The 16634-nt window shown below is 35.9% G+C and overlaps 1 protein-coding gene across 1 annotated transcript in view; it reads left to right on the top strand.

Annotated features, from left to right (window-relative positions):
• The first annotated feature begins 11485 nt into the window (after window positions 1-11485).
• The window catches only part of LOC149793020 (coatomer subunit delta-like), a 35595-nt gene continuing 30446 nt past the window's right edge, over window positions 11486-16634 (top strand). Inside the window, exons 1-2 of the mRNA XM_089966895.1 lie at window positions 11486-11637; window positions 14871-14910. Of these exons, the coding sequence (XP_089823021.1) occupies window positions 11635-11637; window positions 14871-14910 (43 nt within the window). The 5' untranslated portion in view covers window positions 11486-11634. The remainder of the gene's footprint in view (window positions 11638-14870; window positions 14911-16634) is intronic.

Consider the following 16634-nt stretch of genomic DNA (forward strand, 5'->3'; position numbering starts at 1 on the left):
CAAATTGGCCAGAACGATGGAACAGCCCACACATATCGAACTTCTGATCAGAGCTTTGCCAGGTGCCATACGAAAGTTTTCTTCAGACAAGCCGACGGACTACTCCCCCTCATTTCGAGATAAAAATCAAGATGATTGCTATATCTTAAGAAGAAAAGGAATTGGGCTACGGAATGTCCAGACCGTCAAAAAAGCATGACAGGTGTCAGAAGAGACAAAAGTCAAGACACTTGTTATCATTGTCAAGAGAAAGGACATTTTTCTTCAGTCTGTCCTAAGAAACAACAGGATCAAAAAGAAGAGAAGGGTTCCGAACAGGAAAAACAAGAAAAGGTACCCTACCAAAAGGAAGAACCCGACACATCCAGAAAGAGAAAAAGAGAAGAAAAGAAGATGACGAGAAAGTGAGGAAGAAGAAGAGAAAAAAACCGTGAAAATGAAAAATTTTATATAAAAAAAACAGAGAGAGTGAACAAAAACACACAGAAGAAGTCTATGAACTTTTTAAAGTGTTGTGAACTGGATTGTAAAATTTGTAATACAATTGACCGGACAGAAAACGTAAGTGTCTCTTGGTTTTGATTTTTATAATCATAATACGAACCTACACTTACGCACTCATTCACACACACACACACACACACACACACACACGCGCGCGCGTACATCATGGGGCAGAAAGGGATTTTGAGTTTTAATTGATGTTAGCAAAATGTATACTATCTCTTTTCGAGAGAGGTGTGCGGCCCTGAAAAGGACCGTTGGGTGTTGTTTTTTTAATTATATATAAAAAAAACTCAGGAACAGGACGTAATCCGCTTTGTTTCAGACTCCAAAATGTCTAAGAGTAACGTCTCCGTTTGACTTTCACTGTCATCCTTCTCTCCTAGATCTTGTTTCTTGCTGATTCTTCTTCGTGTTGTTTTCTTCTTCTAGACTTTTATTCTCGCTGTCGCTGTTGAAGGAGAAAAGCTTGTTCTGTTTCTTTCTGCTGTTGTAAAAAAATTCTCCAGTTCTTCTTTCTGTCTCTGTCTAAAATCCTTGACGTGTGGTAAAAGAAAGAAAAGGTGGCGAAGGTGCTAGCACCGGAACAAATTCTTGCGAAGAAGAGAGAAAATCCATTAAATCACAATTAAAATCGGTCTCTTCTTGAAGTAGGACTGTGTTGACTTTGCTAGCCGCTGCCATGTTTCTCGTCTCCACGGCGTGTGCACTCCAATTCATCGTCTTCTTAGTTTCCGTCATGTTTGAAAACTCTGTCGCATTGATTCACTGCGCACAGACACCAGCGCTTCTATATAGGGAAGGTGACGTCACAGGCAGCTCTCTTCGGTTTGGCAGACAGATTCCACACTGTGACTGAATTTTGTAACGCGTGTTACGATTGGTGAAGAAACTCAATCCGATACGATCCGCTCTTCCACTGTAAATAACCCCGTTCACTTCATTCCCTTCACATGTTCTCTTCAAAAGATATGGACTAACATCGAATCATCTATCCTCGTATCGTCCATGCTGTTCCGTACGGACTTCCCCATGTATGTCAGATCATCATGGACAATTATCCAGATCACCGATACGAGCGTTTGGAAAAGAAGAATATATATGGAGAGACAAGGCTGTTTGAAGAGAGTCCTCATCTACGGTCCAGAAGTCAGAAGAAGTTTGAGGAAGAGAAGAAGACCTATGTGATGATCTCTGTGTTAACGGAATGATGTTAACAAAACACCAAAGACCCTTTTCAGGGCCACTCATATGCCTCTAAAAGATTTGCTTTCTTGCCTAAAATATTATCCCTCTTCTCTCTGTATGGATAGTATATTTGGAGTTTTTTTGTTCTACTTCCCGTGTGTGGATAGTATATTTAGGGTTTGTATGCGTTCCCGTACGTTTGTATGGATAGTATATTTGTATTTTTCCTCTTCCCTCTGTATGGATAGTATATTTTGGGTTTGTTTTAATTCTTCACTCTGTGATGTATGTCTGTTTGTATGCGTTCGCGTATGTTTGTGTGGATAGTAAAGTGTGTGTATTCCTTCGCGTACGTTTGTGTGGATAGTATATTTGGGGTTTGTATGCGTTCGCGTAAGTTTGGTTGGATAGTATATTTGGGTTTGTTTGGATAGTAGAGTGTGTGTTTGTGTGGATAGTAGAGTGTGTGTTTGTACGTGTGCGCGTACGTTTGTGTAGATAGTATATTTGGGTTTTTTCCCCGTATGTGGATAGTATATTTGGAGTTTTATGCGTGCGCATACGTTGTGTGAATATTATATTTGGGTTTCTGTGGATAGTAGAGTGTGTTTGTGTGGATAGCAGAGTGTGTGTATGTATGTGTGCGCGTAAGTTTGTGTGGATAGTATATTTGGGTTTGTTTTTCTTCTTCCCGTGTGATAGTATATTTGGGGTTTGTATGCGTGCGCGTACGTTGTGTGAATATTATATTTGGGTTTGTTTGGAGTGGAGAGTGTGTGTTTGTATGCGTTCGCGTTCGTTTGTGTGGATAGTAGATATTGTTTTTTTATAGTAAATATCGGGGTAGTTTTGATAGTAGATATTGAGTTTTTTTACCCATCCGTTCTGTGTGGATAGTATAGTGTGTGTTTCTTTTCTCTTCCCTCTGTGTACATGGTATATTTTGTGATTGTTTTTTCTTCTTTCATCTGTGTGGTGTGTTTATTTGTGTGTTTGTATGCAAACGCGTACGTTTGAGTGGATATTAGAGCGTGTGTTTGTGTGGATAGTAGAGTGTGTGTTTGTGTGCGTTCGCGTACGTTTGTGTGGATAGTAAATATTGTGTTTGTATGCGTGCGCGTACGTTGTGTGGATAGTACATTTGGATTTGTGTGGATAGTAGAGTGTGTGTTTTATTTTTCCTCTTCCCTCTGTGTGGATAGTATATTTTGAGTTTGTTTTTTTTTTCTCTGTGGTGTGTGTGTGTGTGTGTTTGCGTGTTTATATGCATGCGCGTGCGTTTGTGTGGATAGTAGAGTGTGTGTTTGCATGTATTCGCGTTCATTTGTGTAGATAGTAGGTTTTAGATTTTTTTAATAGTAAATATTGGGGTATTTTTGATAGAAGATATTGGGGTTTTCTTACGCTTCCATTCTGTGTGAATAGTAGAGTGTATTTTTTGTTTGGATAATAGAGTGTGTGTTTGTGTGCGTTCGCGTACATGTGTGTGGATAGTACATAATGTTCGTATGTGTACGCGTACGTTTGTGTGGATATTATATTTGCGTTTTTTTGATAGCAAATATTGGCGTATTATTTATAGTGGTCGTTCGGTTTTTTACCCTTCCCTTCTGGATAGTAAAGTTTGTGGGTTTTTTTTTTTTTTTTTTTTCCTGTTCTCTCTGTGTGGATAGTATATTTGGATTTTTGTTTCTTCTTCCCGTGTGTGGATAGTATATTTGGGGTTCGTATGTGTTCCAGTACGTTTGTGTGGATATTAAATATTTTATTTGTATGCGAATGTGTACGCATACGTTTGTCTGGATAGTAGAGTGTGTGTTTGTATGCGTTCGCGTTCGCGTACGTTTGTGTTGATATGATATTTGGTTTTTTTTCCCTTTTCCTTCTGTGTGGATAGCATATTTTGGGTTTGTTTTTTCTTCTTGTGTGTGTGTGTGTGTGTGTGTGTGTGTGTGTGTGGATAGTAGATTTTCGGGTTTTTATGCGTACGCGTACGTTTGCGTGGATAGTAGAGTGTGTGTTTGTATGCGTTCGGGTACGTTTGTGTGGATGGCGGATATTTGGTTTTCTGATAGTAAATATTGGGGTGTTTTTGATAGTAGGTATTGGTTTTTTTCCCCTTCCGTTCTGTGTGGATATTATGCTTTGGATTTTTTTCTTCTTCCTTCTGTGGTGTGTGTGTGTGTGTTTGTGTGTATGTAAGCGCGCGGATGTTTGTGTGTGTCTATGTATTGGTCTTTGTCTCTATAAATCTCCCTTTATCCCTATCAAATACATTTCACCTACCTACCTACAGTAGCGCGTAATCAGGTCAGCCACACTTTTGCCATTATTCCTCTAGTGTCCAGTATAGTGACGTCATTGAAGCTGGAAATTTTGAGACTATATATATAGACTTGGGTTTATCCACCAGTTGTAGCTATAAATAGATAATAAGGCTTTTAAACAGGAACTTCACACAATATGAGGCTAGAAAGAGATAGTCGGTTTTTCCAAATGAATTTCCCACAAGTTGTTGCTATAAATAGATTGTGGGATTTCATAGGACGTTCAACAGGTTATAGCTATGGATAGATACTAGGTTAGTTCATAATACTCTCCTACAAGATGAGATTATAAATAGATAGTGGCTTTTTCATAAGAATTTCCACAGGTTTTAGCTATAAATAGATAGTGGTATGTCTTTGGAATTTCAACAGGTTATAGCTATAAATAGATGCTAGGTTAGTTCATATGACTTTCTTACAAATGAGATTATAAATATCCATTTTAGTCTAAACCAATGCAATCTAATGTTCGGGGATATGTTTAGTCTCCTTTAACTTCTGGGACAATTTCGTCATTTTAGCGTTACTTTTAGTTACATCCATTTTGTCGTTGGTCTTTTCCTTGGTTATAGCTATTTATAGTTGGTCTTTTCCTTGGTTATAGCTATTTATAGTATCATTACAATTATGCAAATTTATGAACACCGCCAACATAATTTCAGGTCCAAGTAATGCTTCATATATAAATCTCTGGCTTGTGTTATCTCTGTCTATGTTGTGCTTTTCCCTCTACCATCCATTGTCCCTAGACAGGACCATCCATGTTGAAGGTGCTCTTGTCCCTATATAGTCCCATGTTCAATTCCCCTTGTCCCTGGACCGTCCCAATCCATTGTCGCTATAATGCCCTATGTTATATTCCCCTTGTCCCTATACATTCCCAACCTATGTTAAACTTTCCATTGTCCCGCTATAGCCCCACCCATGTTAAATTTCACCATCTTAACTTCCCCTTGTCCCTATAATTTCCAGGGTGTATTTCCTTATATGTTCTCATTAGCCCTACGGTATCAATCTATGCATATGTGTTGTATGTGTTATATATGTATATGTCTATATCTCTTCTGTATTTGTCTCTCCCTAGAGTAACGCGTATTCAGGTCAGCCATTTGCTACATTATTACCAATATCCAGTACCGTGACGTCACCTGACCTGTTCCATTCCTATTATCCCTATAAAACAACCCCACTTTCCCTTGTCGCTATACAGTCCCAATATTTCCCATGTTCAATTTCCCTTGTCGCTATAACGTTCTGAGGTGATCTGAAAAGTCTTGTCGCTATATCGTCGGGGGGGGGGGGTCTGTAATGTATTTTCTACTTTCGCTATATCGTCCCCATACACTACTGACGGACGCTCTAACCACGTAGTCCACCAGAGTTGTTGTTGTTGTTCTAGGGTTTAACGCCATTTCCAGCACAAGATAGGCAGACAGAGGTGACAGTGATCCGGAACGGTAAGAGCTTTAGACCACTCGGCCACTCGGGGCCCCTAGTCCACCAGAGAGAAAAGAAAACGATTGCTGATATTATTCTTAATTTATAACATTCCCCAGTATTCAAATCTGCATAAAATATGAATGATTTATTGATAAAATCGATCAGGTGGTCCCATTGAACAGAAAATGTTTAATTTTTGAATATTACAAGTATTATTGTATATAGTAATTTTCAAAACAATCCACATTTACCAAAGAATCACTTTTCCAGAAAACTACGGGTTACCTCTTACGTAAATAATAAATCACGTGTATTTGAAAGGTATTTGAAAGGCTAAATATGTATATTTATTAAAATTCAATAATTGTGTTCGAAATTGGGACAAATTTCTGGGATTGTGTGTTTTTTTTACATGCACCTTCTGTCTGTGTCGATTTCAAAGGGTAACATCAAATTTATTAAAATCGGGTTTTGAGCTGATGTCCTGTTTAGTCATCCCTATAAAGTGTCCGATGTATCTGTACTGTGCTATATATATCTATATTGTGTGTTTAAATTTTTCCATGATTAATGATTGTAAGTGTAATTTTTTAAACAACATATTACATAGTTCACTTTTCTCCATGTCTGTAGACTAAACATAAAAATAATATATGCAAGCATGTTTACTTGGATCTGAGTTCAAAACTTAGTTTTTCCCTTTGGAAATTCCTGTCTATCTGATATTTATCATGGTTTTTTATTAAACAAATTTTACAACTTCTGGAAAGGAACTTTTGACCCTTACACTGGTCCTGTTATTGTTTCTTAGAGATTGTTTATTTATTCCTATTTTAAGATCTGTCCACTACAATCAGTCTTTCATTTGTGTTCTGTTTTTATTTATTTATTTATTCATTTGTTTATTTATTTATTTATTTATTTATTTATTTATTCTTTCGATTTGCAAAGTGCTCATCGCCATTAGGACAAAGTCATTATTTTGGGATTATTGAGAAGTCATAGAATGACATTCTGGATTTTATCAGTGTGATAAAGTGAAAATTTAACAGACAATCTGATTGCAGATGTGTATGAAGCGTATAGTATTTGAATTAAATGACAAATAATCATGAAAGTTCTTTCACAAGTCCAAAAGTATAAACTGTTCCAAATGAATTCCGGTATAGAATTGTATGATGTACGAATTAAATAGGTTTATGCACCAGCAGTCTTGATGTATCACAATGTTATAATCTAGAATGTCTTTGAAAAAATTAACTATAATAAAAATCGTGTTTTCGACCAAAATGGCTATGAGCAATTTGTAAATCCTTTTAATAATTTTTAAATACACGATTCTTCTCAAATTATATTTGAAGACAGCCGATAATAATTCCACAAATAGACCTTAAGATCGGAACGAACGCCAACCTCATTTAAAGACTTAAGATATCATAAAATGACCAGGATGTGGCTTCAATGACATTCTAAGTTTGTAAACAAGGCTCAGCCTTGAACTTAAATATCAGTAAACAACTTTAAAAATTATATGATATTCCGGCATGTCACAGAATCTCTATCACGGACAAAAGTAAAGCACACAAAATAAATTACATATGCATAATACGCATAACACCTCCCCTCACAAAGAAAAAGAGAGTTGTTTACAATAAAGCTTATTTTTACGTATTAGACAAATATGATAGATTGATAATATCAAAGCAAAATATCTTATGAATGCCACAAAACATGAATAAAGCAGCATAGCATTTCGTTACACTTGCAATCAGATTGTTTTTTCTTAACATTCTCTCAATCTAGTTTTTTCAATTCGTTACTGAAAGTAACGGGGTTGTGATCACTGGATAAAATAAACGGAGAAGAGATAAACTAATATAAACTTCAAAGTTTTGCAAAGCAAGTATCAAAGCCGTACGTTCCTTCTCGATTGAGAAATAATTTCTCTGGTGGTTATTTGGTTTGTTTTATATAAAAAAAAGTAGCATAATGAATGATCCACACCATTTTTGTCTTCTTGAATCGATTTTACAACAACCCCAGCATCACTTTCATCGACAGACAATTTGAAACAACTGACTGAGAATTGGAGCTTGAATAACTTACGCACTCTTAAGTATGCCCTTCATTTTTCAAAAGTGTCCTGCCATTTGTCAGACCAATGAAACTGACATTTTTACTCAAGTCATTTGTCAGCGGTTCATCAATTATGGAAAAATTTGAGCAAAATTTCATATAATACCCAACCTTACCAAAGTCATCAGTTGCTGTTTTACTAACAGGCAATGGGAAATCTAACATAGCTTTGACTTAGGGTGTGCAGGTTTACGATGTCCCACGATATGTCCTAAAAATGTAACACAAGCACAGCAAAATTAAATTTTATATAAATTATTTGTCAAATTGGCCTTACTCAGCCGATCAAAGAATTTTAGAATGGTTTCCAAGTGCTCTTTCAATGTATCGTGGTAGATGATGTCATCAATGTATGCATCAAGGATATGTAGATCGTATCATCATGTTCATTAAACGCTCGAATGTGGACTAAGAATGTTTCATGGCAAAAGGCATCATTTTATATGGATAAAGTTCATCTGGAGTTGCAAACACTTAAGTATTCTTTACGCTCTTGGTGAGTGTAATTTGCCAGAATCCTTTTTAAAAATCAAAATTGTTAATATATATTGTATTTCCAGTCTTGTCCATGTAATCATTGATTTTTGACATCGGTAACGAATCTGTCGTGGTGACACTGTTGAATATTCATTAATCAGTACATATTCGGAATGTATTATCCGGCTTAGACACAAGAAAACACGGTGAACTCTATTTACCTTTACTAGGTTCTATCAAATCATTCTCGGGTAAGTAATGAATCTCTTTTATCAAACATTCCTGCTTAACAGGACTCGTCCTGTATGGATGCTGTTCCACAGGTGTAGTATCAACAATCTCAACGTCATGGTAGATTTGTATTTGTTTGTGGGGGATCGTGAGCTTATAGTCATATTTTAGTTGTTTTAGTTCACCGTTTTTGTGCTTGTAGATGTCAAAGTTCCTGTTCCTGTTGTTTAATATTTCTGAATTCCGAAGATTCCATCAACCAAAGTCTCTACTCTCATTTCATTCCATCGTCCCGCCAGATTGTAATTGCGTATCACTGTCTGAAGCCAGATTGTAATTGCGTATCACTGTTTGAAGCTAATATGATCAACATGCCAGCGTGTCTGACTTTCTCTAATCAAACCGGTTTAATGTCATTTCTCTCGCCACCGCTGTCACCTTCACCCCCTGCAATATTTCGTACACATTTACGAATATATTAAATTCGTTTTCAGCTATCCATATGCCATCTATTTTCATTATTTCAATGTCAAATAAATTTTCATGACAGCGTAAATTTCACCTCTGTTCGCATGTCTGTTCTACGGTATTTTCTCAACCTCCTGAGTTGGCCGTTTCATGCATATTATCGTTACGTTTATCTGTACATTCACAGGGCCAGGTATATATATATATAAGTTTTCTAATTACGACGTTCTTTAAAAATGGTTAATTGATATTCAAACAATCAGACAGATCTAGTGTCTTACAACCGTAAATTATGTACTAATTTTCTCTTCAATTAATCTCAATCCCTTTATAGTTTGAACTGGTATTAATGTGGGCGTGGCGTAATTTTGCTTAAACTTGCTCTTGCATTAATTGATCGAAAATATATATTTTCCTCGTTTCGTCATCGACGTTTTAAATTAGTATCGCCACAAAAATGTTTGCAAGAGTCATTCTGCACTTTGTAATATGTCAATGCATGGGGACAACCATCTCTGGATTGATACACCTGATCGCCTCCAGAGACACCATTCAAGGTCCTTTTAACAGTACACTGGGAGGGCTACGACCCCGTTTTTCTGTTTTTGTTTTATGTCAGAATCGGCTGGGATGTCACCAAATCACTTCAGATTAGAGGTTTAAAAAAGGTGTACCTATCTGCATATGAAACAGCTGCAATTTGAAACAATGTCATGTCATATTCTTGGCACCGATCTGAGTTCACAGCCCTCGACTCGGACAAAGAAATCCAAATTCTTGAATGAATGAATCGACTAGAGAGTACAGCTGTGTTGAATTACATCCAAAATTGTTTTTCCAAGTGCAAGATTTAACCTGCTGACTTCAACAAAATACAATAATTTAACCGAACTTGCTTAGTAAAACTTTCAAATTCCTTATATAGGCTTTTACTTACTGGCATTATTTGGTTATTTAGTTTGCAGAGGCTGTACGATTTGTCTCTCTGTCTTTGTTTTGTGATATCTACACACTTTCATTACACTTTGTATTATTATTATTATTAATTTACACCAGTAAGATAATTATTAATATTGTAATTATAATGGAATAAATTTATTAAACCTGATGTAAAGTCTGTATATATCACCGTTGATGCTTGCTCTATAAATGTTTACAATAATAGGATAAGAAAATGTCTAATTCACCGGATCATAGAAAACCGATCGCACAGCGATGAGTCATTTGCTATTTTTCATATTCGCTCTCCTTATCATATTTCTTGGTATGTGTTGTGCACGATCAATAAACTAGTATGTGGCACAGGAACTCAGCAGTTTCGTGTTTAATTTTAAAATCCAGAAATTAATATGTGATCCAGGAACTCGGGAGTTTCGTGTTTAATTTTAAGATCCAGAAATTAATATGTGGTCCAGGGACTCTGTTACAAATCTGTAGTCTTATACTAAGTAGCAGAAAGAAACAAAACCAGCAAGTTTTGTAACATAATAAATAGTTTAATTTTCTAAGTTATAAGATGAAAATTTAAGAGAAACTTAGAGCATTATGAATTAAATCCATAATAATCCTAAATCGTTCTACATAACTTTTAAAAGATTCGAGTGTTCCGAATGAATTCAAGATTCTAAATGTGCTGACGTACCAGTAGTTTTTAATGTGTTCAAGGGCCAACAGACTTGATGTATTACAATGGCATTGTCCAAAACTCCTCTGAGTAAATTCAGAATAATCCAGAATAACATTTTAGTCCAGTCACATGAGCTTTTATAATTCCGATGAATAATCCAAACAAATGGTTTCTCTCAAATTATATATAAACACAACATTAAATACACACGCAGACTGATTAGGATTAAATCATTTATCCTTATATCCACACTACGGCTCTACATCGCAATATTTTCCTACTCGATTTCTGTCGCAACACCTTCCACATGACAAATTTCACAAGTCGCCACAGAACCCACCTGACTCAATCACCCAGTGGAAATTACCCCAAACGTGTCAATAGGTTTATTATTAAGACCGATTTAAGGCTTGTAAACACATATTAATAGTTCATTTGTCCGCCAAAAGGAAAAGGCTATATATATATATATATATATATATATATATATATATATATATATATATATATATATATATATATATATATATATATGTTAACTGTTGATCATTTTTTTGTTGGCAATGGGCGTGTCAGAAGGGAGCGTTTAAATATCGCCAGTTCTTTTCCTAACTTGACTGCAGAACTAACGTCCTAATTTTGTTTGACCTTTGCTTGGATTTACATTTTTTAAATGAGTAATAATACAATTTATTGATGCTTAATTATCGGGCGTGTCAGGATTGGTAGTGAGAAAATGGACAGGTACTAACTTTGGATTCGAGAGCTTATTTTATAAAGTATAGCTGGATGAATTCGTGTTACTACTGCTTGCGTTATTCTTCGTCTCCCTTTTCTTCTTCTTTAATTTTTGTTTAAAATTTTTTAGTCAAAGGTTTTTAGTTTCTCGTTTTAGTACACAACAAATGCGTTCTAGTCGAGTATTTTACTGTCTCTCCAATTGAGTTCCGGCCACGGTGGACGTATAATAACTTCCTGGCATTTGTATAGAAATAGTTCCATATATTTCACGTTTATATACTTTGACTGAACCGTTCATATGCTAAAAGAGCACAATTTGAGATAAAACAGACACACAAAATTTATAATTTATTTAAGATATTAAGCTTATTACACAAATAAGCTCGAGTTACCGGCACGCGCATTGATATATAACCTTGACGTGGCCATATTGAGGAGCTGTAGCACTGCTGTCCAAACAAATCCAAGTGATTTTGACGTTGCTGTTGTTGCAAGATGGTAATGCTTCTAGTATTTCAAATAATCACACACAAATATATATTTCACGTTTGCTATCTAACTGAATTTTTTAAATAGCTGTTAGACGCAGAGGACCAGCCTGTCAAGTGACTGTACAATGTATTGAGGGTGGGTGACAATTTTGGCATGTGTCACCCAATTTGTGGTGATCATGACATGTTCCTTTGGATCACATGTAGAACACGAACGCAATACTGAATGTACCAGTATTGTTTACGATACTTCTTACTCAGAAATTATACTAGTATTGTGTGAAAAATACCGATGAAACCCACAGGTACCTAGCAATATATAGTCCAAGTTTCATCTGACCCTTTGTAGTCACTTCATAATTGCTATGAGAGGTGACTAGCTGTAATTTTCCTCTCCCAACAGATATGTGACTGCTGGGTTTTATCACTGACTGTGTGATAGTGAGTTATCATTAATTTTGAGCATTATTTATATAATGTATGTATATGTACTGTGGTTCCATTGTTCAAACTGTCCACTATTTCTCGTTATGCATAACTGCATTTTAATTTGGTTAAAGGAATACTTTATCTTGAAGTAGAAAATTATCTGTTACATGCATATTATAAACACATTTTGTATGATTGAATTTTATTTATTTGATTGCATTCATGCTTGAAAATGTGAATATTTATATGGAGAGACATAGAGTGTATTGTGGTCGCACAATTAAGTATACATTTTAAGTTAATTTTAACTGATATGAATAAGTAGATTTCAGTATTGTAATTTCAAACAGGTATACTTATTCAGTTGCCACGTAAATTGCAAAATTATGTTCAAATACTTCACTAGAAAATTGCATTACAAAACCTTTCTAAATTAATTTGAAAGCAAAAAATATATTACATGCAACTGAAACAACTACAGGTTAATATCATAGCTTTCATCCATTCACTGTCTTAATATAATATCATGTTCATCCATTCAAACTAACAGATGAGTAATGTACAAAAGTACAAAAAATCTAATTGCTTGTCAGTGCTTGAAGAATAATTTGTTTTAGACACAGGCCTAGAGCTGGTGACTTAAACAAAATCTAACATCCCAGACTCCATTTCCACCCAAAAATTTCCCCCTATTTTAATACTGTCACACAGCTATGCAGTAGCTACTAGGGTTCAAAGGAGTTTGAAGGGAATGGCTGGTCCTGGTGTTCAAATGTCTCTGCTGGATTCTCTGAGTGAATCCTGGTCAGAACCAAGTTGAAATATGTCGATGTGTTGTTTGCAGTATGTGCAAAGAATTAATAGCATCATCCACCCACCATTATCTAATATTTTGCTGGCATGCTTCACAAAGTAAAACCCCATCAGCCTTGTCTAAAATTAGAGGGCCCTGGGCATCAGGCTGTCAGATTTTCTGAGCACTGCTTGTTCTAGTGGCAGTAGATTACATTTTTACACTTCTTGTGGGTTTAATGCAGGGGTCTCAGACATGGGGCCCACCAGGCTGTGTCCTGTTGGCTGCAGTATGATTGGTGGTGCAGCCCCTGGGCCATCAAATATGCCCTCTTGTGGCCCTCAGGGTTGTTTGAATTTGAGACCCCTGGTTTAATGCCATGTTTCAGCACTATACATGGTGGCCAGTATAACTGCTGAAGGAAGAACCCAGGAAACCCCAGGGAAGAACCACCAACCCATATGAAGTTACTGGCAATCGTTCTCACCAACATTGGTTATACCTATTTGTAATTGAAATGATGTAATCTAGGCACTTCTGTCCATTAAAATTCATGAACTGAAGATTACAGTAATCAGCACACACCCAAGTACATGCATGGAAATATGGTGGACACATGCAATATGAGTGCATCTATTTTTAGAAACGTGCTTTCTTAATCTTAATATGACCACTCACTTTCTATATTTGTTATAACAATCCCTAGATAGGATTACAAATTATGTGGTGCTGATATTTGTTGTTACTCATAACATTTACTCATGACAATGTTTTGTTGGCTATTAGTAGTGTAATAATGGGCATTTTAACCTTTCAATTAGAAGCAGTTTTTGTGACCACAGAGAACAAAGAAAAATACAATTTGTCCTGGATAGCTGTGAAAGTTTTCTATATAATTTGGAATATTTTGGGTTCCAGTTTGATATATCTATGTAGATTTAATGTTTGTTTGCCCTTGAGTATTGATTAATGTGAAACATTATTATTACTGGTAGAGAAAACAACAGTTTATTGTTATAGTAGTATGTTGTTAAGTATCTGGTCTTTTTATGATAAAGCTTATAAAGATTTATTAAGATTTAATTGTTAAGGATTAAACTATTACTGTATATACTCATTTATAGTCCAACAGCACACACCCAGATTTGCCTCCACATAATGCACAGGCAGATCTAGGTCTGCACAGTCTGCCAGGAGTAACCAGTAGAACAAACAACATAGACCCTGATCTGTTGGCACACTATATGATGGCAATTCAGGGTCTGTTTTGTTGGATTTGCATGAGGCATATACAATACCATAAAGCAAAGCACTTTTCACCAGCATTCCCACCAGATGTGCAAGTTTGATCTGTTTATAGAGGTTGCATGAATGGCTTAAAGTCTTTATAAGCAGGTGACCCTTACATACAGGTAACATATTCATGTATCAACTTATACATACAGGTAACATATTTATGTATTAACTTATATATACAGGTAACATATTCATGTACTAAGTTATACATATAGGGAAATATTTACATGTATTAACTTGTAAATCAGGTTAGAGCATCCACCTCAGATGCAGGAGGTCGTGGGTTTAATCCCCTGCCGAGTCATACCAAAGACTTATAAAAATGGTACTAACAACGGCCTCGCTTGGTGCTCAGCATTAAGAGGTTAGTGTTAGGACTGGTCGACCTTGTGTCAGGATAATGTGACTGGGTGAGACATCATGTTACATGTCTGCAGCATGATGCCCCTGTGCTAGACATCATTATAAACTGCTACACTGCTGACATTGTGATATTACTGAAAATTGTTAAAGCTATGTTAAAAATCCAAATCACACACACACTTGTGAAGCAGAGGTACTGTTGGGCCCTACCTAAATAAAAAAAAGTACTTGCTATATGGAGGTGATTGTTTTAACCGGTTTTGACCAGTATATGTGATTGAGCCATTTTACTCACAGGATACTAACCAGCTTTTTATTCTTCCAAGCTCTGAAATCTTAAACATATCTATTTATTTCAGGTTTTGCTTGCAGCAGCAGTGTGCAGTAAGGCTGGGAAAGGTATGCATTTGTTAAGAATAGTGTATCAGTGCTGTCTGTGTATTTGTTTTGAAGAGTATTCCTTCAATGCAGTCTATGCATGATTATAGTGCATCATGGGTGTGAAAATATATTAATGTGATAGCACTTAATGATGATGTATCAGTATGTTTCTTAAGTAAAATTATTAAATATTTTGCATTCTTTTGCATATTATATGTCTACTAAATGTTAATTATCTGACTGGTTACATTACACAACAAGAGAAATGACCAGTCTTAGTGACAAAACAGTGGAACCATTATTTAGTCAGAGACGGTTATATAAAGTATAACATTAATCATTTAAAATTGTATGTCATTTAACATGACTTGGTTGTGCAGGATAGTTTGAAGATTTAAAGTTAGTACAGAAAATGGGGCCGTAAGTGGTCTAAAGTGCTCTCTGTTATGGATCACTGCCATTTCGCCTGTCTGCGTCGGTTCAAGTCTCTGATTCAGACAATGTGGGAATGTGAGAAAGCTTGCCAGTAGCTTCTCGTGGGTCGGTGGATCTTTCCGGGGTTTTCCCGGGTTCTTCCTTTACCATTAATACTGGCCACCATAGATATCCTATCATGTGCTGAAAAACAGAGTTAAACCCCACAACAACAACAACAATAGTACAGAAAACCTGATGATCCCATGTTTGTGTATATTCCTTTTCTACATTTTTAGGCTGTTTGGAATTTAGGTTTCAGGGGTCAGTAATTACAAACACGTTTCATACTTTGTAACAAGATCATACACAGAATGTGCAAAACTTGTGTAATATATTCAGGTAGTATTATTAATCTTGCAGCATGTTTACAATGCCAGCACCGTGACACAGATATTACATGTATGCTTACAATGCCAGGACAGTGACACAGATATTACATGTATGCTTACAATGCCAGGACAGTGACACAGATATTACATGTATGCTTACAATGCCAGGACAGTGACACAGATATTACATGCATGCTTACAATGCCAGGACAGTGACACAGATATTACATCATGCTTACAATGCCAGCACAATGACAGATATTACATCATGCTTACAATGCCAGGACAGCAAAACAGATGTCACATGCAGGGCTTCTGTTAAATTGATATTTTATGGAGTCTTGAGGCCCACCACATTGGAATTTTAAAGATTCCCACTTTATAGTTTATCCTGTAAGTTTTGAGAGAGAGAGAGTTCGCACTAGAATATTGCTGAAAATAGGAGTTCCACCAGCAAAAGTTGCAGTCCCCTCTCATAAGCATGTTGGGCATACATGAAGTGGATAAATGTCCATTATAATGCCAGGAATAAAGAGACACAAAACCTTGTGAGTTTTACTTATTTTGTAATTCTTTAAATATTCATGTATTAAAATTGATATCCCATCAGTCGACTTGGGAACATGCTCCCTCAAAAACAAAAATATCGGGCGAGGCATCTTAATTACAGAACTGTATGATCACGAAGTTAATAAAAAAATTTCCAATGAGCATTCATATGCTCAATACTGAGTGCTGTATTTCATTACTCTCATATTCTTTTAAAGTTGGTAAAATGGTGCTGATTAGTCCTTTTTTCTGGTCTCACATGTTTCGAAATGTGCAAGATCCATCTACACAAACATTTTCTGTCGTATAACATTCACAAGTCACACCATGAAGTGTTTTACTTATAATCTAGGTTCATTTTCTATAAAACCATAGTCTGGTTCGCTA

This window comes from Sinohyriopsis cumingii, chromosome 8 (assembly GCF_028554795.1).
Source record: "Sinohyriopsis cumingii isolate HCF-2022 chromosome 8, ASM2855479v2, whole genome shotgun sequence".
Classification (NCBI taxonomy): domain Eukaryota; kingdom Metazoa; phylum Mollusca; class Bivalvia; order Unionida; family Unionidae; genus Sinohyriopsis; species Sinohyriopsis cumingii.